This window comes from Pan troglodytes, chromosome 6, assembly GCF_028858775.2.
Source record: "Pan troglodytes isolate AG18354 chromosome 6, NHGRI_mPanTro3-v2.0_pri, whole genome shotgun sequence".
Taxonomy (NCBI): Eukaryota; Metazoa; Chordata; class Mammalia; order Primates; family Hominidae; genus Pan; species Pan troglodytes.
Genome location: NC_072404.2, coordinates 16776819 through 16802065, shown reverse-complemented (window position 1 = coordinate 16802065; position 25247 = coordinate 16776819). Strand labels below are relative to the sequence as shown.

The 25247-nt window shown below is 38.9% G+C and overlaps 1 protein-coding gene across 21 annotated transcripts in view; it reads right to left on the bottom strand.

Annotated features, from left to right (window-relative positions):
• The window catches only part of PHF14 (PHD finger protein 14), a 248904-nt gene that overhangs the window by 174359 nt on the left and 49298 nt on the right, over positions 1 to 25247 (bottom strand). For all 21 annotated transcript variants that reach the window (XR_010158345.1, XM_063814056.1, XM_063814057.1 and 18 more), the window contains 2 exons: positions 24725 to 24869; positions 1822 to 1981 (listed from right to left, as the gene is read on the bottom strand). Coding sequence is in view for 20 of the 21 variants with exons in the window: in XM_063814056.1 (XP_063670126.1) it covers positions 1822 to 1981; positions 24725 to 24869 (305 nt within the window). In the remaining variant the exon portion in view is untranslated. The remainder of the gene's footprint in view (positions 1 to 1821; positions 1982 to 24724; positions 24870 to 25247) is intronic.

Below are 25247 nucleotides of genomic sequence, written 5' to 3'. Positions count from 1 at the left end.
TCACTTGCCTAAAATTATAGCTATTAAAAAAAAAAAAAGACTAGAATCCAAAAATAGACAGTCCAACTTGAAGGTGCACTTAATGCTTACTAAACTCCCTAATAATGGCCACTGTCAGGCCCAACTTAGAGTAATGCCTATGCCTATGATACAGACCACAGATTCATGTCAATACATCAAATCATTTGTTATATATTTTATTTTTGGATAGACAATAAGGAAGGAGAGGTAAGATTCTTTGGTCATTTGTCCTGAACATCAACACATGGGATTCTCCAAGATTCAATGGTAGATTCTACGCTATCCCAGCAATCTTGTATGGCAACATTTCTCAAGGATCAGTCCACCAATTGAGGCAAAAATGATAAAAATAAGAGAAAATTTGTTTTACTTTACTAAAGTAAAATTTATTAAATTTAAAAGCCTATCCTTTATTTTAGGACATAATGTACCCTAGTTTTTTTATGTTAAAATACAGGAAATGATGGTGACAATTTATATAGGTTGCTTTGCTGTTAATCTTGTTTTTAATATAAAGCATGTTTAATAAAATACTAAAACATCCTTATGTGACAAAATAAAAATTTAAGTACCCCCCCCTCCTTATATTGGAGAGGAAGAGGCAGAGCATGATCTCCACGAAATACAAAAGGTTGAAAATTACTCTTAATTTTAGTCACCAACCCTAGATGGTAGTCTCCTGTAAAAAAAAAAAACATGGAAGATGGCAACACCGTTATGATGACAAGTGCTCAAATGTGTTAACAAACATGAGTGTGAATGTAGTAAAAAGAACACAGGTCTTTGTGCCACTTATTGATTTAATTGCCTCTCACGCATGCTTCGATACCTACTCTGCAATAATGGACAGAATTTCTTCAGCATTTCTTCTCAGAGTGAGCATAACACTAAGCTCAATGGTAGAGGGAGCTATAAACTCAATGGCAGGAGGTCTCGTAGAACGGAGGGGCTTTTCAGCAGGTATGGGTGGAGTACTTCCTCCTGTGCTCTGCCCCAGCTATATACACAGTCCCTCAGTGACCTCACAGCCCTGGCCCAACATGAAGATCATTTTTCCATGGCCCTCTCAACACAGATAGCATACTCTCCAGGTTTCAAACCAGTGTCCCAGTTCTCCCTGCAGACTGTACCCAGCCACCTACTTGCCACGAACTGAAGACAAAATTTGGCCTAGGCTATAACCAGCATACTTCTCTCCATCCAGTAGGGTTTAACTATAATTTCTCCAACAAAGCCTGAACCCCAACCTAGGGTAGGAGGTCATCATTCCAATTTTGTCATTCCTTGGATAATCTCCCTCAGGCCCAGAGCATCCTTTAGAGTTTTTTTATACCTTATAGTGACTCTTTTATCACAGCTTAAAAATTCTTTATACTAAACTTCTTTTTAAATCACTGTATTAAGTTCTATCTCCTGATATAAAATTATACAGATCTAGGTTCAAAATTGACCATTCACCAGTTTGTGGTGTTGAACTAATAAGTTATTTAAATAATCAGAGCCCTGGGTACTATACACCTATAAAATGAGAAACGTTACCACTTGCCTCATCATAGGGTCAATTATTAAGATTAAATAAGATTATGGATGTAAAGGCAAATGCAGGTACTCAATAAATGGTCTTTCCTCTCACCCTTCTCCATCTGTATCCCACTGGTCATTTATTCTATGCCAAGAAGATACAAAGAAGCAATCAAATGAAAGTGTGTAACCTGGATAATCATAAACAGAAGAACAGGGAAGTCAAAGGCAGACACATTATAAAGCAAACATATGAACCAACATAATTAGGACATTAACCTTCCAGCATCTGTCTCCTTGAAAATTCCATCCTGATTAGGACACAGTTCACAGCTAGGAGAAACACCACATTTACAGGCATCACAAAACCAAGGTTCAGTGGAGTTTTCAGAAGCTGAACTCATAATAGAGTCACTCTCTCCATCAACTCCATAACAACCTAAAAAAAACAAAAACACTATGATTAAATAGGGTTTATTTTGTTAAAGTCACATAAAATCACAAAAGAAAAAGAATAGCAAAGAGATGAGGAAAAAGATATGAAACACCAATGATTTATAAGAAATGTATTAAAATACAGAAATAAACTCATTTTATATACTTTTTCACCTAATGTAGTATACACAATGAAATAAAAGACATTTTAAAAATAGTTTCAGTCCTACTGTAAAAGCATTAAAGGTGGGAAAACAATAAATTTTTAATTTAAAAAATATAAAAATTAGGCTGGGTGCAGTGGCTCATGCCTGTATTCCCAGCACTTTGGGAGGCCGAGGTGGGCAGATCACCTGAGGTGAGGAGTTCGAGACCAGCCTGGCCAACACGGTGAAACCTCATCTCTACTAAAAACACAAAAATTATCCAGGCGTGGTGGCAGGCGCCCAGAATCCCAGCTACTCGAGAAGCTGAGGCAGGAGAATCACTTGAACCCTGGAGGCAAAGGTTGCAGTGAGCCAAGACTGCGCCACTGTACTCCAGCCTGGGTGCCAAGAGCAAAATTCCATCTCATAAAAAATAAAAATATAAAATATAAAAAATACAAGCTGTCATTAAATAATTTAGATTAATTATTGGTTGGCAAACACTTATTGAGGTCCCTTTGTACCCGGTACTAAAATATATACATAAAAGATCAAACTCATACAAAACAAAGATACAAACCAAAAAGTCTTTGATCTAATTTTGGAGGTGGCAGATTATAATACAAACAGGTATAATACAATTGTAAAAGCAAAGTTATACACCTAAAGCTATAGAACAGTTTGAAAAGTTCAGAGTAGTAACATTAGACAGACTGAGTTCCATGCACAACTGAGCCAATCTCTAACTCTATGATGTATTTAATCTGTTCAAAAATTTTAAATTATTCTTTCTGTGAAAATTTGTCTATAACTGAAATGGATGAAAACAATATGTCATTCTCTTTTTTCCTCTTATCACAAAACTCAACATTCTGAGAGGAGTTCATCATATTATTTAGGCAGCTAATGCAATAAAAATCCTTAAAGATTCTCATGAACACACCCAACAAACAAGATACCTTGGCAATGCTCTTTACACTTTAGAGTAGGACATGTCATACTTCAATTCAATTGCCCTCCAATTATCAAAAGCAAAGTTGCCTTAGATACATCTCTGGAATTACAAGTTACAGTTGACAATGGAACAACACAGGTTTGAACTGGTCAGGTGCACTTATATGCAGATTTCTTTCAACACAACACAGAGTGAAAATACACTTGTGGGATACAAAACTCACATAAACAAAGCATCAACTTTTCATAAACCGAAGTTCCCCAGGTCCGACTGTGGGACTTGAATATGTGCTAATTTTGGTATCTGCAGGGGTCCTGGAACCAATTCCCTAGGTATACTGAGGGGTGACTGTATATTTAAAGTTACTATTTAGGCTTCCAGATCTGCCTAAAATTTTTAAAGTATTTTCCCTGATTTTGAGTTTAAAAGAGTAGATTATTTATCAAAGCTGCAATAAGAAGTTCAGGCAGGACTTCATTGACAATATCTTGGTAAATCAGGTTTTGATCATTAAAATTCCTACAACTCAATTTTGTCTGTGAACTCAGTCAGCATTGATGAGGCTGTCGGTACCTTAGAAACCAACAAAATCTGCTAGTAAGCAATGTCACATCCATAATCATAAATAACTTTCTCAGCATCGAGATGCCTAAAAGTTTGTTATTACTACCACCAAAGTATAATAAACATGGAATCTGATAAATGGAAATTGAAAAGTTCTGAGAGAGTATTTCATTCAGACTATAAAAAACCATGCTGAACTACTTACTGATAACCAACAATGAAGTACACTTCTCTACTGATGATAGTCATGACTCCTAAATAGATTTCTTTTTCCCAAATGGTAATGGACATACACTAACTTATTATCAAATTTCCCTTCCTCTAAAAAGGAAGGCACTGCCCTAATGTAAAACATCCTTCAAAGAAACAATTTAAAGCATATATAATAATGAATACATTGCAACTTAATTCTTGTCCTGAAGTATCACCTTTAGGTTTGGGCATTTCTCCAGTCTCCTGAGACACATTTATTACATCTCAAAATAGGTCATTTCTAAAGATAAAATAGCAACCATCCCAACATCCTTTTGACCAGGTTTATTCTAAGAGGGTAGGTCTTGGTGCCAAGTTCTAAGGGGCACCCAAAGTAACACGCAATAAACTGATGACATTAAATAAGCCACAATGAGAAATATTTAACATGATCGTCTCCTAAAAGACTTCACCATATGGGTAAGTTTATATATATCCAATGTAAGATCATGTGATTATTTGACATGACAACCAGACAACCAGGAGCCTAAATTGGAGCGTGACCTCTCACAACCATCAAAGAAATTCAAACTAAAATAAATAACTACAGTATATAAATGAATGAATACTGAGTTAAATCACCCACGAGAAAGGAAAAGAGCCATATACAATTAGTAAATATTTTTAAATTACCAACATTAATTAACTAGACGTCATTATATGTCAGTGGTTACACGTAAGTATTTCATTAAAACACTACTTACCAAATATAGATCATAATTAAAATAGCCTAATAGTAAGCAAAAAACTAAAAAATTGGTTTGCAGCTATGACTTACACAAGCTGCTTCAAGCAACTGTTTAATTGTTATCCTTATGCTATTCAAAGGTTTTATAACAGTGAATTTTAATAAAATCTGAAAGTCAGCCAAGGCGTGTAGTTCATGCCTGCAATCCCAATGCTTTGGGAGGCTGAGGCAGGATGATCGCTTGAGCCCAGGAGTTTCACATCAGCCTGGGCAACATAGTAAGGCCCTGTCTCTACAAAAAATACAAAAAAGAGTTTAGCCAAGCATGGTGGCACACACGGTAGTCTCAGGTGCTAGAAAGGCTGAGGTGGGAGAATCACTTGAGCCTGGGATGTGGAGGGTGCCAGTGAACCAGCCTGGGCAACAGAGCAAAATCTCGTCTCAAAAAAGTATATATATTTTTTCAGATTATGCATGTGTGTGTGTATATATGTATATATGGATTTCATATATACTATGTTAATAGTTATGCTAAATATAGTTAATATTAATAGTTATAAATTAAACTATAATTAATTTCATTTAATTAATATTTTTAATTAATATACTTTAATACATAATTATATGTATCATATATACGCACACAATCTGAAAGTCATATAAAATGTCAAAGAAGAGATTTAAAAGGAGTTAGACTATAACACACAAGATAAGCAAAGGAATCAAAACTCATTAATTTCTTTAATGTCATCAAATTGTGGTTGGCAATCATCATCTTCATCACCTTGGGTAGATATACATTACTTTAAATGCACTATCATAAAATTAAAAGGAAATATACTTTTATTCTTGCGATCAGTTTTATTTCCAATAAAAGAACAAAACATTATATTCAAAGAAAAATCATAAAATGAAACAATATCATCAATCTATTTTCTCAATGTGCTATGCAATACCACATGGGAAAAAATATATATTTTATTTACAAAATAATGTTCCTTTGAAACAAATTCAAACTAGATAAAATCTGCACTCACACAAGTAGGCAATTACCAAGAGAATAAAGCCCTTAAGGAGCTATCCAATTTATTAACTTCATTCAGCCAAATCAAGGTAAATCACAGCAGTTCACTTTTTCAGAATAAAGAAAATTTTCAATTATATTTTTAAAGAATATTCCACACACATAGCAAACGTGCACATTTGCACAGAGTTTTAAACCTCCTACAAACAATCTTAGGAACGATTCTGAAATCCATTCCCAGGAAATTCTTCCTTTGTAATCTGGAAGAATGGTGTTGTGCAAGCTCAAAGAACAACCAGCAAGTCTGTATGTATTTTTTCTTCAGCTTCACTGTCCCTGAAAAATGATCCATACTGTGTCATTATCTTTATAGAGTTCTTTACTTGCCACTTTTACCTGCCACTTATCCCATATTTCTCTGTCATACCTGTTGGGTTTACTGAGCTCTAGACCAAAGTTCTAGCACTGTACATCTGCTCCAATTCATTTTAATTAGTGACTAAATACGTTCTAAAATCTTTCTCTCTTCCATATAAAACATGAGTATGGGAAACATATTTTCTTTTTCATATGGGTAAACAAAATAAACAATGTATAAACACATAAAACTCATTTCATATGTGCTCAATGTGTTTCCAATGGGTAATACAGAAGACATGTTTCTATGGCCATTTAATTAGGATCAATCTTTGACTAATATATGCAATGTACACAACTCATATTTAAGAAAATAAAAATACGTGTTTACAATTGTTTTGAGTTGTACAAAGGTATGGATAATTCAAATCAGTGGAAATGTTCCCCATTCAGCTTTTCACACAGGGGCCAGTGGACTTTCAGTCTTCCATCTTCTAGCTGTGTAACTTTGAACAAACCAAATCTCTGAAGCTTAGTTATTTCACCTGCAGTATGTGTTTAATAATATCTATCCTAATTATATTTCAGTATATATAAAACAGGTATATAAAAGTTGCCATTTAAAAACTTAAAACACTTTTTCTGTACTTAATATATCATTAGACTTTTGACTATGAAACTCATCAATAAAAAAGACTTTTTTTTTTTTTTTGAGACAGAGTCTCACTCTGTCGACCAGGCTGGAGTACAGTGGCGTGATCTCAGCTCACTGCAAGCTCCACCTCCCAGGTTCAAGCCATTCTCCTGCCTCAGCCTCCCGAGTAGCTGGGACTACAGGCGCCCACCACCATGCCCGGCTAATTTTTTTGTATTTTTAGTAGAGACAGGGTTTCACCATGTTAGTCAGGATGGTCTCGATCTCCTGACCTCGTGATCCACCCACCTCAGCCTCCCAAAGTGCTGGGATTACAGGCATGAGCCACCGCGCCCGGCCAAAAAAGATTTTAAAATGAGTAATATTGTTTACGAGAAAGACAATACCTACAACATGCATAATACTTGTCAGAAATATATCCCAAAGCATTGGTCCCCAACCTTTTTGGTACCAGGGACTGGTTTCGTGGAAACCAATTTTTCCATGGATGGGACAGGGGGATTATTTTGGATGAAACTGTTCCACCTCAGATCATCAGGCATCACATTCTCATAAGAAGTATGAAACCTAGATCCCTCATATGTGCAGTTCACAATAGTGTTCGTGCTTCCAGGAGAATCCAATGCTGCCACTGATCCGACAGGAGGTGGAGCTCAGGCAGTAATGCTCCCTCACCAGCCGCTCACCCCCTGCTGTGAGGCCCAGTTCCTAACAGGCCAAGGACCAGTACCACCTGGTTGGGGACCCCTGTCCTAAAGCACAAAAGAAGTAAAGTACCAAATGGTTATAACTTGAACATATTCTACTATCCAGTAAACACTCCTAAGGATATCTTTTTGCATACACTAAAAAACAAAAATGGCCTTGGGCTAGGCTAACAGTAAACTGAAAAATAAATAGGGGGAAACATCTCTTAGTAAGCCTTATCTCATTTAATGAATAGCAACTAAACCTGAGGGCAACTGCTGGTAAGTACACTACCTAACTTCTGTCAAGTACTAACATATACCTGACATTCTCCTTCAGACACACTACAATCAGGATATCAGGATAAGTGACATCACGGTCAGAGGTACCCTAATATTAGAAGATCTTCCCACAAAGACATTTATACTAAGTGACACATTGCAGCCCTCAAATTTCAAAAAGAAAAGAGATTTAGATGAAGTGAGCACTCTGAAAAGTAATTACAGTAAACAATTATAAATTCAATAAGCGAAATTTGGCATACTATCTTTTAGCAAAATCTCAACTTAAAAATCTTTATGCAATTACTTGAGAATAAGCATATTTCTCAAAAAAAAAGAAGATAAAAGAAATGCAACAAAATACTATGGCTGTCTGGATATCAGGACAATTAGAAATGTTTTTTTCTTCTCTCTGTTCTATATTTTCCACATTTTATTTAATATTCATGTATTATGATAGGCAAATAGTTTTCTCCAAATAAAGTATTCATGAAGTTCATATTTAACCATGAGATGTTTTTTAAAAATTGCATGGCTGAATATGGAAGTCTGTCACTGTAAGCACCCGTATTTAAAAACAAAAGACTCTAGCAACACTAGCTACTTATTACACTTTTTAAAATGTCCCTTTCTTTGGATTGAGTTTTAGATAAAAATTCATTTTGAAACTTAAAAACTAGTCCCAAAAGAGTTAAGGGGGAAAAAAAAATCTACAGGTGTTAACTGTACAGAAAATTGTAAACAATAAAAAAAATCACAAAGTTAAAGGATACAGAACAGGATGGAGAACATAAAAAACATTTGCAAGGATGGAAAATATTTGCAACACATATAACAGACAAAGACCATTAAAAAAAGAATTCCAATAAGTCAATGAGAAAAAAAGAGAACCTAATAACTAGGCTTTTCTTTTCTTTCTTTTTTTTTTTGTGAGACGGAGTTTCGCTCTTGTTACCCGGGCTGGAGTGCAATGGCGCGATCTCGGCTCACTGCAATCTCCGCCTCCTGGGTTCAAGCCCTCCTGGGTTCAAGCGATTCTCCTGCCTCAGCCTCCCAAGTAGCTGGGATTACAGGTGCCCACTACCACACCTGGCAAATTTTTTGTATTTTTAGTAGAGAAGGGAGTTTCACCACATTAACCAGGCTGGTATCAAACTCCTGACTTCAGGTGATCCACATGCCTCGGCCTCCCAACGTGCTGGGATTAAAGGTGTGAGCCACCGCGCCAGGACAAGAAACGACTATGCTTTTCACAAGACAGTGCCGAAAGTGAAGGAAGCTCCTGTCCCTCCTAAAGCTGAAGCCAAACCGAAGGCTTTCAAGGCCAAGAAGGCAGTGTTGAAAGGTGTCCACAGCCACCAAAAAAAAGATCCACACGTCACCCACCTTCCAGCAGCCCAAGACACTGAGACTCTGGAGGCAGCCCAGATATCCTCGGAAGAGCACCCCCAGGAGAAACAAGCTTGACTACTATACCATCATCAAGTTTCTGCTGACCACTGAGTCTGCCATGAAGAAGATAGAAGACAACAACATGCTTGTGTTCACGGAGGAAGTTAAAGCCAACAAGCACCAGATCAAACAGGCTGTGAAGGAGCTCTGTGACATTGATGTGGCCAAGGTGTCAACACCCTAATTCGGCCTGATGGAGAAAAGAAGGCATATGTTCGACTGGCTCCTGATTACAATGCTTTGAATGTTGCCAACAAAATTGGGATCATCTAAACTGAGTCCAGCTGGCTAATTCTAAATATATGTGTATGTTTTCACCAGAAAAAAAAAGAAAAGAAATGACTAAGAAAATGACAGGCAAGTAATAGAAAACAAAATGTGGCAAATGGCCACAAGATGCCAAACTTCATTCTTAATAAGGTGAATGCACATTGTAATAAAGAGATTATATCCAAAAGAATAAAAGAAAATTTACAAATATGCAATGTTATCAAGTAGTTTGTGCGTTGTTGGTAATTAGTACAGTCTTTTTGGTAGTCAATCTGGAAATGGTTTTTAGAAGTTTAAATACACTTATCTTTTGACTAAGAAATTTTACTTCCCTGTAATCCCAGCACTTTGGGAGGCCGAGGTGGGCAGATCATGAGGTCTGGAGATCGAGACCAACCTGGCCAACATGGTGAAACCCCGTCTCTACTCAAAATACAAAAATATAGCCGGGTGAGGTGGCGCATGCCTGTAGTCCCAGCTACTCAGGAGGCTGAGGCGGGAGAATCGCTTGAACCCAGGAGGCAGAGGTTGCAGTGAGCCGAGATCTCGCCTTTGCACTCTAGCCTGGCAAAAGAACGAGACTCCGTCTCAAAAAAAAAAAAAAAAAAGAATTTTTACTTCTAGGTATCTATCCCACAGAAATTATTACATATATATACATGGCACATGTTTGTCAGCACTATATATAAGTGAAAAACTTGAAACAAAAAAATAAGTACATTATGGTTGAGCCATTCTATGCGTCATTAAAAAGAATGAAATATCCCATATACACTGACATGAGAAGAATTACAGAATTAACAGATGAGTGAAACAAAGCAAGTTGTAGAGAAATATCTTTGGGATTTATCCAGTTTATTTAGAGGTAGAGACAGAAAAGTGGTGGACAAAACAGAGAAAGAGTGAGAGAAAGAGAGAGAAGTGTTTGTGTATACACAAGGGCCTGCTTAAAGGACTCTCACTGGTCAAATTTGGACAATGTAATAAGTAACAGAAACAGCAATCAGTTAATAGATTATAACATATGAGCTCACAGTAATACTGAAAAGGAAAAAAGGGGAAGAGAATTTCTTTACACAGTAAATGCTTCCTAATAAATGTAGGAGGAATTAGAATTGGAATTAGCAAATTTCCATCTTGCAGCCTACATATGTAATCAGTGTAATTGTAATCAGTGACTTTGACAAGGATGCTAAAACTATTAAGTGGAAAGTTGCTAGAGAATGGCATATTAACAGAGTCTCAAAGTTATTACCCCACAGATTTATCATTAATTACAAATAGAAAAAAAAACCTTTAAAATTAAGAGGTCTGTGGTTGACACCACCTAAACTATCACCAATAATGCAATAAATTGACATTATACATTTTTTTTTTTGAGACGGAATCTCGCTCTATTGCCCAGGCTGGAGTGCAGTGACAGAATCTTGGCTTACTGTAGCCTCCGCCTCCCAGGTTCAAGCTATTCTTGTGCCTCAGCCTCCCAACCAGCTGGGATTACAGGCTAATTTTTGTATTTTTAGTAGAGACGGGATTTCACCATGTTGACCAAGCTGGTCTCGAACTCCTGACTTCAAGTGATCCACCCACCTCGGCCTCCCAAAGTGCTGGGATTATACGTTATATGTATAATTATACGTCTTTTGATGTGATATAATGGGAACTAAACACCAGCACAATACTCTTACAAAAAAAAAAAAAAATTTAAACTGAATCTAATCACAAGAAAACAATCAGATATATCCAGACTGAGAGATATTCAATATGACATTATAAACACTAAGATTCTTCAATATGTCAACATCATGAACACCACAAAATGGCAGAAAAATTGTTCTAGATTAATGGAGACTAAAGAGATATAACACAAGTGCAACTCATGGTACCTGAATGGATCCTGTGGGGTGTGGAGAAACCATAGTGACAATAGAGGTATACAGATTATAAGAAGAGTGTGCATATTATTGGCTATTAAATTAAAAATATATATTTGTGTATATGTATGAGCAAGCAACCAAAAAAAAAAAAAAGCCTGGAAGAACAAACACTAAAGTTTTAAGCATATTTACCTCTAGGTGGTATGATTATGAGAGATGTTTTCTTTTTCTTTTCTTTTTTTTTTTTTTTTTTTTGAGACAAAGTCTTCCTCTGTAGCCCATACTGGAATGCAGTGGTGCAATCTTGGTTCACTGCAGCCGTGAACTCCCTGGCTCAAGCGATCCTCTGCCTCAGCCCCTCAAGTAGTTGGGACTACAGGCGCAAGCCACCACACCTGGCTGATTTTTCTGTATTTTGTAGAGACAGCGTTTCACCACATTGCCCAGGCTGGTCTCAAACTCCTGAGCTCAAGCGATCCACCCACCTCAACCTCCCAGAGTGCTGGGATTACAAGCATGAGCCACCAAGCCCAACTGGGAGATGTTTTCTTAGCTTATTTCTACTGATGTTTTCCACAATGGACATATATCTACATAATAAAATAAAGTTAAAAAACCCCTGATACACAAGGTACAACAGATGGGGTAGATACATACCAAATTGTTAACAGTGATTCCCTATGCAAAGAGAAGTCGAGTTGAGACAGACAGCATAACTATTTTTACATATCTACTCATATGTCACTTATAATTAAGAATATTTTAATGAATTAAGATTTTTCAAGGTAATAAACTTGTACTGTGTATGGGATTCATGCTAAATGTAAATTTTAGCTGTTCTTGTCACAAAAACAAAAAATAGGTAATTTCTGCAGAAGGATGGACTTGGTAAACTTTTTAAAAATTGGGTAATTATGTGAGATGATGGATATGTTCATTTCCTTCACTACAGTAACCTTTTTACTATCTATATGTATCCCATAACAACATATTGTATACCTTAAATATACACAATAAAATCATTAAAAATAAAATTAAAAAGATTTTTCAAATCTCCAAATAACAGGAAGACAAATGGTAAACACTGGCTTAACACCTATGTATTTAGGTTATATTTGTGGAACAAGAGGAATCTGGGTAAAAGGAAAAGCATATATGAAAGCCCCCAAACACTGGAGAAAAAGACAAGTCATTCAAATGGTCAGGGTATGGGATCTCAGAGAGTCCTGCTATTAGCGTGAACTTTATTTTAAGGGACTGATTTTAAGCAGAAAATAATATGAACAGATATGCACCAGCACTTTGGGAGGCCAAGGCGGGCAGACCACGAGGTCAGGAGATCAAGACCATCCTGGCCAACATGGTGAAACCCCATCTCTACTAAAAATACAGAAATTAGCTGGGTGTGGTGGCACACGCCTGTAATCCCAGCTACTTGGGAGGCTGAGGCAGGAGAATTGCTTGAAGCTGGGAGGCGACAGTGAGCGGAGATCATGCCACTGCACTCCAGCCTGGTGACAGAGCGAGACTCCATCTCAAAAAAAAAAGAAAGAAAAATCACCCTGAAGACAGTAGAAGAGCTGGAGCAAGAGGTGGCACATGTCTTTAGCAGATACTACCCAAGCTTCCATCTGCATTGACCCTCAACCTTCTATTGGTGCTCACACCATTAATTTTTGTCATCAGCATTTCATTTTTGCCTCTTCTTTCCTGTGTTTGCCCTAACCATTATTAAGAGGATTAAAAAGTCTTAATTTTTGGCTGGGCGCGGTGGCTCACGCCTGTAATCCCAGCACTTTGGGAGGCAGAGGCGAGTGGATCACCAGAGGCGGGGGAGTTCAAGACCAGCCTGACCAACATGGAGAAATCCCGTCTCTAATAAAAATACAAAAAATTAGCTGGGCGTGGTGGCGCATGCCTGTAGTCCCAGCTACTCTGGGAGGCTGAGACAGGAGAATTGCTTGAACCCAGGAGGTGGAGGTTGCAGTGAGTCGAGATTGCTCCATTGCACTCCAGCCTGGACAACAAGAGCAAAACTCCGTCTCAAAAATAAATAAATAAATAAAATAAAAAGTCTTAATTTTTAGAAACCTCACTGTCAACCTGATACTTGCCTTATACCAGGAACCATACTTCATTCTACATTGCTCTGGCTTCCCCCTTGACCTACACCTGTGGCTGTCTAAGCTCCAGCATGACATCGTCCACATTGTAGAGTTCCTTTTATCCCCCCATTTTTACTTTCTTCTAAACCAATGTCTCTCAAAGGATGATCCTTCCCATCTCCTGCATGAGGAATCTTGAGGCACCTTTTAAAATTATACACATTAGGGGAGGCTGAGGCAGGAGAATCACTTGAACTCAGGAGGTAGAGGTTGCAGTGAGCCGAAATTGCGCCACTGCACTCCAGCCTGGGCAGCAGAGTGAGACTCTGTCTCAAAACAAACAAGTAAAAAACAACACAAACAGAAATAAGGAGTAATTTCCTCAACTAGAGCATAAAGAAACTACAAAAAAAACCTATAGCTAACATCATACTTAACGATGAGAAACTAGAAGCTTGCCCACAAAGATGAGGTATGAGGCAAGGATGTTCTCTGTCAGTACTGCTTTCAACATCAGGTAATAAGACAAGAAAGGGAAATAAAAATATACACACTGGAAAGAAAGAAATAAAATTATCTTTGCTTTCAGATGACATGACTGTCTAAGTAGAAAATCTGGAAGAGTAGCCAAAAATTTCCTGGAACTAAAAAGCAATTATAGCAAGACTGCAGCATACAAACTTAATATACAAAAGCCAATTGCTTTCTTATGAAAGCAATGAACAAGTACAATTGAAATTAAAAACAAAATTCCATTTACATTAGCACCCCCCAAAAAATAAAATACTTAGATATAAATCTAACAAAATATTGCCAAGATCTCTATGAGAAAACTGCAAAACTCTGATGAAAGAAATCAAACTAAATAAATAAATGTTTATTATGTTCATGAATAAAAAAGCTCAATATTGTCAAGATGTCATTTCTTCCCAACTTGACCTATAGATTCAATAAAATCCCAATCAAAATTCCAGGATGTAATTTTGTAGATACTGCAAACTGACTCTAAAGTTTACATGGAGAGGCAAAAAACCCAGAAGAGCTAACATAATATTGAAGGAAAAAAAACAAGTCAAAGGAGTAACACTACTCAACTTCAAGACTTACTATGAAGCTGCAGTAATCAAGACAGTGTGGTATTAATCAAAGAACAGATATATAGGTCAGTTGATGAACAAACTGAGCCCAGAAAAAGACCCAAAGAAATATAGTCAACTGACCTTTGACAAAGGAGCAAAGGCAATATAAGGGAGCACAGACAGCTTTTTTAACAAATGGTGATAGAAAAACTGAACACACACATGCAAAATAATGAATTCTGAGACAGACCATATACTCGTAACAAAAATAAATTCAGACCCAAATGTGAAATGCAAAATTATAAAAATTTTTAAATTTTTAATTAAGAAAATTTATAATTAAAAAATTATAAAACTAGAAAATAACACGGGAGAAAATCTAGATAACCTCAGGCATAGTAACGACTTTTTAGATACAAGACCAAAAGCGTAATAAACAAGAGAAATAATTTATAAGTTGCACTCCATTAAAATGTAAAACTTCTGCTCTGTGAGAGATACCTTCAAGAGAATAAAAAGACAAGCTACAGACTGGGAGAAAGTATTTGCAAAAGACCTATCTGATAAAGAACTGTTATCCAAAATATACAAGGAACTCTTAAAACTTAACAATAAGAAAACAAACCAATTTTTAAAAATGGGCAAAAGATCTGAATAGACACCTCATCCAAGAAGATATACAAAAGGTAAATAAGGGTGGGTGTGGTGGCTCACGCCTGTAATCCCAGCACTTTGGGAGGCCAAGGCAGGTGGATCACTTAAGGTCTGGAGTTTGAGACCAGCCTGGCCAACATGGCAAACCCCATCTCTACTAAAAATAAAAAATTAGTCAGGTGTAGTGGTGTGTGCCTGTAATCCCAGCTACACAGGAAGCTGAGGCACGAGAATTGCAGGAACCTGGGAGACAGAGGTTGCAGTGAGCCAAGATCCCACCACTGCACTCCAGCCAGAACAACAGAGCAAGACTCCATCTCAAAAAAAAAAAAAAAAAGGCAAATAAGCATATGAAAAGATACTCCACATCATACAACAGAAAGTCCAATAATACAACATACAAAATCAATCATACAACAGAAACTCCAAAATTAAAAAGGGAAATGGGAAATTATTTAAACTAGAGGATGAAAGTAGTAGCATAATTTTTTAAGTCAAAACGTATTTTTGACCTTTTTGCATCTTTTGCATCTTTACTTGGAACATATATAAAGTTCACATAATTCAAATTACTACCAATAAATTAATTATACAAAATAAAGATTCACCTAAAGTGGTCAAAGACTATTCAGCTTCCCTATTTATGCATCAATTTCCCTCTCCTTCTCTACTTTCTTCCTTCTCTGTAACAAAAATAGGTCTCCAATTCTAATGAATTAGTTTTAGGAATTAAATGAGTTATCATTAGCAAAGTCTCAAAAATATTTATAACTTGGACTGCCATCAAAGTCAGTTAAATCAATTACACAAGAAGAGTTGTTACATGACTTTATATAGACACAACATCCTGTTGACTTAATTGGCATTACCACTCAGCTTGATCATCTCATTTGTCTGCCTTGATTCAGACTTTTTAAATGTTTCTGAAAATCAAAGCTACTTTGGAAAGAAGGTAGATTTTCCAGTACTGAGGCTATTCATCTGAAGCAAGGGTCGTATTATGAACTTTTAATAGCTGTAAGCATGTCAGTGGAACTAATGTTGTGCCCTTACAGAAATCTATGTTTATCTGAACAATGAATCTACTGGGAAAGAACTCATCCTAAGAGTCCAAGGAGCAAAACATGACTCAAAAACAACAAAATAGAGAGCGAGGTTCATTCTGAAATGTACATGGAACTAGTCCCCAGTGGACTCAAGCTTGTGTCCTAAAGTAAAAGCTATAGTAAAAGAGTTGCTTTACTATTATAGATGTGAGACATTGAGACCACAAGGCATCAGCAGCCCAAATATCAGCAACAAGAGACAGTACCCTCAAAGCAGATAAGGAACTATATATTCAAATATCTCCAGGGACTAGGCAACTAACAAAAATGAGTAAGTGGTTTGAGAGAGGACTGTAGTGAACTGGAGACCACAGGCCTTACTAGCAGGGGGCAGCCTTATTCAGCTCCAGCAGATTGTGCTAGAAGAAAGTGAAAAGTACTGCAAGGGCAGGCATATGCCTTTAATGCCTTTAGTCACAGCTACTCAGGAAGCTGAAACAAGAAGATTGTTTGAGCCCAGGAGTTTGAGGCAAGCCTGGGGCACTCCATCACTTAACAACAACAACAACAGCAAAAAACCCTAGTGCCGCCAGAACTTTGCAAAAGAAGCTTGAAATCCTAAATGTGTACCATTTCCCAATGTCTAAATGTTAGCAACCAATTCAATTACTCAAAACTACTGCGCTGGCCTAAAAAAATACATCCATAGTCAATGACCACAATCTAAGAAGTAGACCTAAGAATGACTTAAGAAGTAGAGATGGTACTCAGCATTATAATGAAGCAGAGAAAAATAGAGATAGTGCCCTCAGCATCATAAGAGAATCACCAAAACTGACAGAACTCATCATGACTGTATCACACATCAGCAATGACATTCATGGATATAAGCAGCAGTAACATGTTTGTGATCATCAGTGATCAATGTAACAAACACTGCCAAAGTAGCTGCTACTCCTGAGTTAACATATTCTTTACCTACTCCCAGGAATCTGAACCACACCTGGAGAAGAAAAATACACATATATTCAACCATGTTTACTTTTCTCAGTAACAGTATTCATTACCACTAATATCATATTCATATGAATATGATATTTATATTAATGAGCCCTTTATATTCATTACCACTAATATCAAGTGGTCTTATTGCTGTGTATGTGTGTGTATATATACATATGTGTGTGTGTGTGTATACATACATATTTTAGGTATATGTTTCCTTATTCAGTTTATTCTCCCAAATAAATTTATACAACTCTGCCTCCCCAAATCTCTAACTCCCCACTGTCCCACTCTCTGCTAATGGCTTTGCTTCCTATTTCACTGAGAAAACAAGAAACATTTTAAAAATAACTTACACATGCTCCAACTACCACATCTAACAACCTAGCTACATCTGGACCCATATATCCTTTTTTCCCAAATTACTATGGTTACTCTTATCTACTCAATCTCTCTACTTGGTACTGGATCTCATCCCCTCTAATCTTGCACTCAAAACCTTTGTTCCAGCAATTGTTCCCCCTTCTTTACTCACTATTTTCCTTATATCACCAATTCTCCCTTTCCACTGGGTCACTTCCATGAGCACACAACATGCTATATAATCTCTGCACATGTGGTAGGCAGCCTCTAAGATAGCCCTTAATAATCAGTGCCTCCTGGTATTTACACTCTTAGAATGCCCCCACCTACATCTGACTAGGGTTGGCTTGTGTGAACAGCAGAATATGGCAGAAATGGTTGTATGCACTACCAATATTAGATTATAAAATATACTAGCACTCTGATACAACTGCTTCCGTCTCTTTCTCTCTTTGATCACTTACTCTGAAGCCAGCTGCCCTTCATGAAGACATTCATGCAGCTTATGAGGGAGGTCCATGCAGTAGGAAACTGAGGTCTCTGGCCAACAGCCATCAAAGAACTGAAGCCTACCAACAACTATTTGACTTAGCTTAGAAGCAAATCCTCCAGGTCCAGCCAAATCTTAAAATGACTACAGCCCAGGCTATGGCTTTGACCTGCAACTTCATGAGAGACTCTAAGCCAGAACAACCCAACCAACTGCTCCCAGCTTCTTACCCCTTAGAAATCATGTGAAATAATAAATGTTTGTTGTTTTAAGCTGCTATGTTTTGGGATAATTTGTTCCACTGCAGCAGATAATCAATACGGCATCTAAAATAAGAAAGAAAAAAACCCTCCCTCAATTTCACATCCCTTGTCCCATCTCCTGGCTTCTCTATATAAAAACTCATCACAGGAATTGCATTTGGTCACTTTTTGCACTTTCCCTTCTTTTATTCTCACTTTGAACTCTCTCAGGTCAAGATGGCCAATGACCCTCATGTTAATAAATTCAGTGATATATTCTCAGTAATAATGTGTTTTTGCTCTGCTTGAGGATATTAAACTCTACTATACAGAAACAAAATGAGATCAATAAAACTTATATGTGTATGTATAGATAAAAAGTAAGTAAAGCATGTATGCATTAAATACAGACAGAAAGGGATAGAAGGACCAAGATGTATCTAATATTCTTGAGGCAAATATGCAAAAGGCACCAAAGAGTCAGAATACATTAAATATACATGCGACACTTAGAACTCAATATTCCTGAGGCCTTAATTTGGCCACCCATTGGTGATACCTACTCTGTCCACTAACAAATAAAAATAAAACCTATGGCTGTTGAGTAGATTAACTGGAGAGCTAACGCCATGACCAGGCATACTTGTTCCTGTATCTTCCTGAGAGTGTGCCTATCTTTGGCCCCGGGCACCTATCTTGTGGGCTCTGGTTCTCACAACCGCAGCATTAGCAAAGAAGGTTGATAAGCCAAAACATATCAACACTATGTACCCCAGGATTTATTTAGGTAGTGTGGTCCTTCTATCCTACTTAAACCCCAGCCTAAATGTGTTAACTTATCCTCTATCTTTCCCCTTGCTTCTGTGTATTTTATATTTATTTAATGAATCATGTGATATAAACATTTTATCAATTAGTTTTTTTTTTTTCAATAACCTCTGGGATAGCTTGCCTGGTGGTGTACTTGAAGTCCAGCATTGAATTAGGGTGATTTCCCACTCTTAAAAACATTATTTGACACATTTACTGACTCTCTTTTTGAAACAGTTTTCTCTGGGTCATCACCCATGGTTCTCATATCTCACTGGCCATGTGTTCCCCATCTCCTCTAAAGTACTAGGATGACTTTGTTACAAGCATTTAGTCTTATATCTTTGCATAACATCTTCAGGCTGATAAGTCCCAAATTTAAATTTCTAGTCCTAACATCTTACATAAACAGAGTTTAAAACCAAACTTTTACTATCTACCTCAAAACCAATTCCTCTCTTAGATAATTGCAATGGTCTCCTAAATATTTTCCTAGTTTCCCACCTTAGATTCACTTCAGTCTACTCCCAACCCAGCAGTCTGAGTGATCCTTCCAAAACATGAATCAAACCATATTAATCCTCTGCTGAAAAGCCATGTTATGGCTTCCCACATCCATCATAATGATAGGTGACAGCGTGCTGGCAGCCCTCACAGCCCTCGCTCACTCTTGGCACCTCCTCGGCCTTGGCGCCCACTCTGGCTGCACTTGAGGAGCCTTCAGCCTGCAGCTGCACTGTGGGAGCCCCTCTCTGGGCTGGCCGAGGGTGGAGCCAGCTCCCTCAGCTTGCGGGGAGGTGTGGAGGGAGAGGCACGGGCAGGAACCAGGGCTGTGCAAGGTGCTTGCGGGCCAGCGCGAGTTCCGGGTGGGCATGGGCTTGGCGGGCACTGCCAGCCCCGGGCAGTGAGGGGCTTAGCACCTGGGTCAGCAGCAGTGGAGGGTGCACCGGGTCCCCCAGCAGTGCTGGCCCACCGGCGCGGCTCTCAAATTCTCGCCGGGCCTCAGCTGCCTCCCTGTGGGGCAGGGCTCAGGACCTGCAGCCCACCATGCCTGAGCTTTACCCGCCCCGCAGTGGGCTCCTGCGTGGCCTGAGCCTCCCTGATGAGCGCTGCCCCCGCTCTGTGGCGCGGTCCCATCGACCACCCAAGGGCTGAGGAATGCGGGCGCACGGCATGGGACTGGCGGGCAGCTCCACCTGTGGCCCTGGTGCGGGATCCACTGGGTGAAGCCAGCTAGGCTCCTGAGTCTAGTGGGGACTTGGAGAACCTTTATGTCTAGCTAAGGGATTGTAAATACACCAATCAGCACTCTGTGTCTAGCGCAAGGCTTGTAAATGCACCAATCAGCACTCTGTATCTAGCTAATCTGGTGGGGACTTGGAGAACCTTTATGTCTAGCTAAGGGATTGTAAATACACCAATCAGCACTCTGTGTCTAGCTCAAGGTTTGTAACACACCAATCAGCACCCTGTGTCTAGCTCAAGGTTTGTAAATGCACCAATCAGTGCTCTGTGCGGACTTGGAGAACTTTTGTGTCTATCTCAGGGATTGTAAACACACCAATCAGCACCCTGTCAAAACAGACCAATCAGCTCTCTGTAAAATGGACCAATCAGCAGGATGTGGGTGGGGCCAGAGAAGGGGATAAAAGCAAGCTGCCCCAGCCAGCAATGGCAACCCGCTCGGGTCCCCTTCCACACTGTGGAAGCTTTGTTCTTTTTTCGCTCTTTGCAATAAATCTTGCTGCTGCTCACTCTTCGGGTACGCGCTGCCTTTATGAGCTGTAACACTCACCGCGAAGGTCTGCAGCTTCACTCCTGAGCCAGCGAGACCACGAACCCACCAGAAAGAAGAAACTCCGAACACATCCAAACATCAGAAGGAGCAAACTCCGGACACGCCGCCTTTAAGAACTGTTAACACTCACCGCGAGGATCCACGGCTTCATTCTTGAAGTTAGTGAGACCAAGAACCCACCAATTCCGGACACAATAATAAAATCTAAAATCAGTACCAGAATCTGCGAGACCCCAGCTGGATTACTCCCATCTCTACTCCCACCACTAACCAGCTTGCTCACCCAGTTCTAGCCATACAAACTTCTGTGCCATTATACAAACACTCTTAAGCATGCTACCACTTCAAGATCTTTTTTTTTGAGACGGAGTCTCACTCTGTTGCCCAGACTGGAGTGCAGTGGCTCGACCTCAGCTCACTGCAACCTCTGCCTCCTGGGTTCAAGCCATTCTCCTGCCTCAGACTCCTGAGTAACTAGGACTACAGGCACATGCCACCATGCCCAGCTAATTTTTTGTATTTTTAGTAGAGATGGGGTTTCACCATGTTGGACAGGCTGGCCTTGAACTTCTGACCTCAAGTGATTCACTGCCTCGGCCTCCCAAAGTGCTGGGATTACAGGCGTGAGCCATTGTGCTTGGCTGAGATCTTTACATTCACTACTCCCTCCGCTTGCAGTGCTCTTTCCCAATATATTTAAGTGACTTGCTCTTTTACTTCCTTCAGGTCACTGCTCAAATATCCTCTTATCAGAGTGGATTTCCCTTAACAACTTTTTTTTTTTTTGAGACAGACTCTCCCTCTGTCACCCAGGTCAAAGTGCACTGGCGCAATCTTGGCTCACTGCAGCCTCCACCTTCTAGGTTCCAGCAAATCTCCTGCCTTAGCCTCCAGAGTAGCTGGGATTACAGGCACGTGCCACCATGCCGGATTAATTTTTGTATTTTTAGCAGAGACGTGGTTTCACCATTTTGGCCAGGCTGATATCAAACTCCTGACCTCAGGTGATCCGCTTGCCTTGGCCTCCCAAAGTGCTGGGATTTACAGGCGTGAGCCACCGTACCCAGCCCCTTATCAATTTTTACAAATACAGACTTCTGCAACTCACCCAACCACCCTCACACATAGCATTCCTATACTCCTTGTCCTACTTCATTTTTCTTCAGAATCTGGGCCACCAACTAAGAGATATTTATTGGTTTGTTTACTGCCTGTCTGTCCAGACATTAAGTTCCACCAGGTCAACAATGTGTACATTCTATTTCATATGCCTAAAATTTACAGAATACCAAGCACATAGAAGGTACTCAACAAACATTACCAAAAATATAAATGAATAACAGTAACTGGAGATATTCCCACAGTGAGTGTTAGCAGCAAAAAAGGGGAGCTCCACATGAAGATCAGAGCATTAGCTAGAGAATCACAGATCATGCAAAATCCCACAAGTCCAGCAGACTCCCAGAATTACTTGGGACAAGGGCTGTAAGACCAGAAAAGCAGGTAAGAGAAAGGCCATAGAAATACTGTTTTCTGGTAGTCACAGCCCTGATTAAAAAAAAATAATAATAATAATAATTAATTGGTAAGAAAAAATAACTTTACCACAGATAAACCAGAAAGACACCCTCTCAACCAAGTGATCAAAATATCACCAGTATTCTAAATTGGTAGGCTTATGCAATAAAACTGAGAAAAAAAAGTAATAGTAATATCACCAGTAACTGCACAAATAAATATCATATGCTTCCTAATACGATGCACTAAGAACACTATATAACTTCCGTGGTATTCTGGCCAAAAGCATATAACCCAAATCTAATCATATTAGGAACATTCTGTAAAAACAAACCAAAATAAAAAAAACTGGTCTATATATTTAAAAATGTCTATGAGACAGAAACTCAAGGACTGTTCTACATTAAAGGTGACTAAACAGACATGACGATTAAATGCAATACATGATCCTGGCTTTGATTTTGTTAGAAATGACATTGTTGGGACAACTGGCAACATCTGAATACAATCTATATAAATTAGATAAAACAGCATTTCATCAATGCTAACTTCCTGACTTTGATAATTACGTGGTTATGTAAGAGAATGCCTTTTTTTGTTTGTTTGTTTAAATTTTGAGACAGTCTTCCTCTGTCGCCCAGGCTGGAGTACAGTGGCACCATCTCGGCTCACTGCAACCTCCGCCTCCTGGGTTCCAGTGATTCTCCTGCCTCAGCCTCTCGAGTAACTGGGATTACAGGTATAAGCCACCACGCCTGGCTAATTTTTGTATTTTTAGTAGAGATGGGGTTTCGCCATGTTGGCCAGGCTGGTCTCAAACTCCTGACCTCAGGTGATCTGCCCGCCTCGGCCTCCCAAAGTGCTGGGATTACAGGCGTGAGCCACTGCACCCGGCCCTTTGCTCTTAAGAAATATATACTGTCAGCCAGGCACGGTGGCTCATGCCTGTAATCCCAGCACTTTGGGAAGCTGAGTCGGGTGGATCACTTGAGGCCAGGAATTCGAGACCAGCCTGGCCAACATGGTGAAACCCCATCTCTACTAAAAATACAAAAATTAGCCAGGCATGGTGGCAGGCACCTGTAATCCCAGCTACTCGGGAGGCTGAGTCAGGAGAATCGCTTGAACCTGGGAGGCAGAGGTTGCAGTGACCTGAGATTGTGTCACTGCACTCCAGCCTGGACAAGAGCAAGACTCTGTCTCAAAAATAAAAATACAACTATGAAAGAAGAAGCTACAAAAAATTGATAGAATATAAGTTTTTTAAGAATGCTTTCTATCAGACTAAAATAGTCAACTTTTTCCTACTTCTGAATTTTATTTAAAAACTAGAAATAATTTTTAAAAATTTAAAATTAAAAAAAAAAACTGGAAATAAGGCCTGGCACACTGGTTCATGCCTGTGATCTCAGCACTTTGAGAGGCCGAGGCAGGCAGATTGCTTGAGGCCAGGAGTTCAAGATCAGCCTGGGCAACATAGCAAAACCCTGTCTCTACCAAAAAAAAAAAAAAAAAAATTAAAAAATTAAAAAATTTAAAAAAAACAAACAAGAAATAGTACCATAAAATACAATACCAGAACACTGACCTTTAAAGAAATACTGATTTTCATATAGCATTCCTATTTTCATTATTTAAAAATTTTTTTTTAATTAAGATGACCGGGGGACCAGGTGCGGTGGCTCACGCCTGTAATCCCAGCACTTTGGGAGGCTGAGGCAGGCGGATCACTTAAAGTCAGGAGTTTGAGACCAGCCTGGCCAATATGGTGAAACCCCATCTCTACTAAGAACACAAAAATTGGCCAGGCGCGGTAGTTCATGCCTGTAATCCAACACCTTGGGTGGCCAAGGCGGGTGGATCACGAGGTCAGGAGTTCAAGACCAGCCTGACCAATATGGTGAAACTCCATCTCTACTAAAAATACAAAAATTAGCCAGGCGTGGTGGCTCGTGCCTGTAATCCCAGCTACTTAAGAGGCTGAGGCAGAATAGTTTGAACCCAGGAGGCGGAGGTTGAAGTGAGCTGAGATAGCACCACTGCACTCCAGCCTGGGCAACAGTGCGAGACATCATCTCAAAAATAATAAATAAAAATAAAATAAAAAAGAACACAAAAATTAGTTAGGTGTGGTGGTGGGCGCCTGTAGTCCCAGCTACCCAGGAGGCTGAGGCAGCAGAATCGCTTGAACCTGGGAGGTGGAGGTTGCAGTGAACCGAGATTGTGCCACTGCACTCCAGCCTGGGCAACACAGTGAGACTCCATCTCAAAATAAAAGAAAAGATAACCTGAAAAATAGCATCCATACTTTGATGATTTAGCATTATTTCAACCGAAACACCATGAAATATTGTAGAACCACCTTAGTACAAATGTAAAAGAGCCACAGTCAGCCATTTCTAAAAAGACAGAAAAGAAAGCAACATTACCTTCATGGACTGTAATGCCACAATTGTCACACTGAATTATTTCATCAGCGTCCTCACTATTATCTCCCAGACAAACACAGCAAATCAGAATATGGTCCATTTTTTGAGAGCTCCAGTTTTGACTCTTCTCAAGAATCAGCGAGTCCTAATATTAAAATATTAACATATATCAGAAAATCACATTTAAAGTAAAAAAAAACTTAATCACTAAAATTCTTTATTACTTAAACATTATTATATGCATTTCCAAATGTATGCCCCATTTTCCATTCTTTTATTAACTTCAAAGTACATTATATTTGAGAAATATATACTTGACCTCTTTATCAAAGAACCCCTATAAGCACCCTCTTATTTAATTTTTCACTTCTCTGCAAGCTTCGTATTCTCTCTCCTCTAGGAAATGAAAAAGCACGCATGCAACTAACAACTCTTGATCTGCTTTGCTATTCTGCTTTGCCCCTTAAACTAGGAAAAACGAAAAATGAATCCACAAGTAATCAAAGTAATCATTGATGCTATA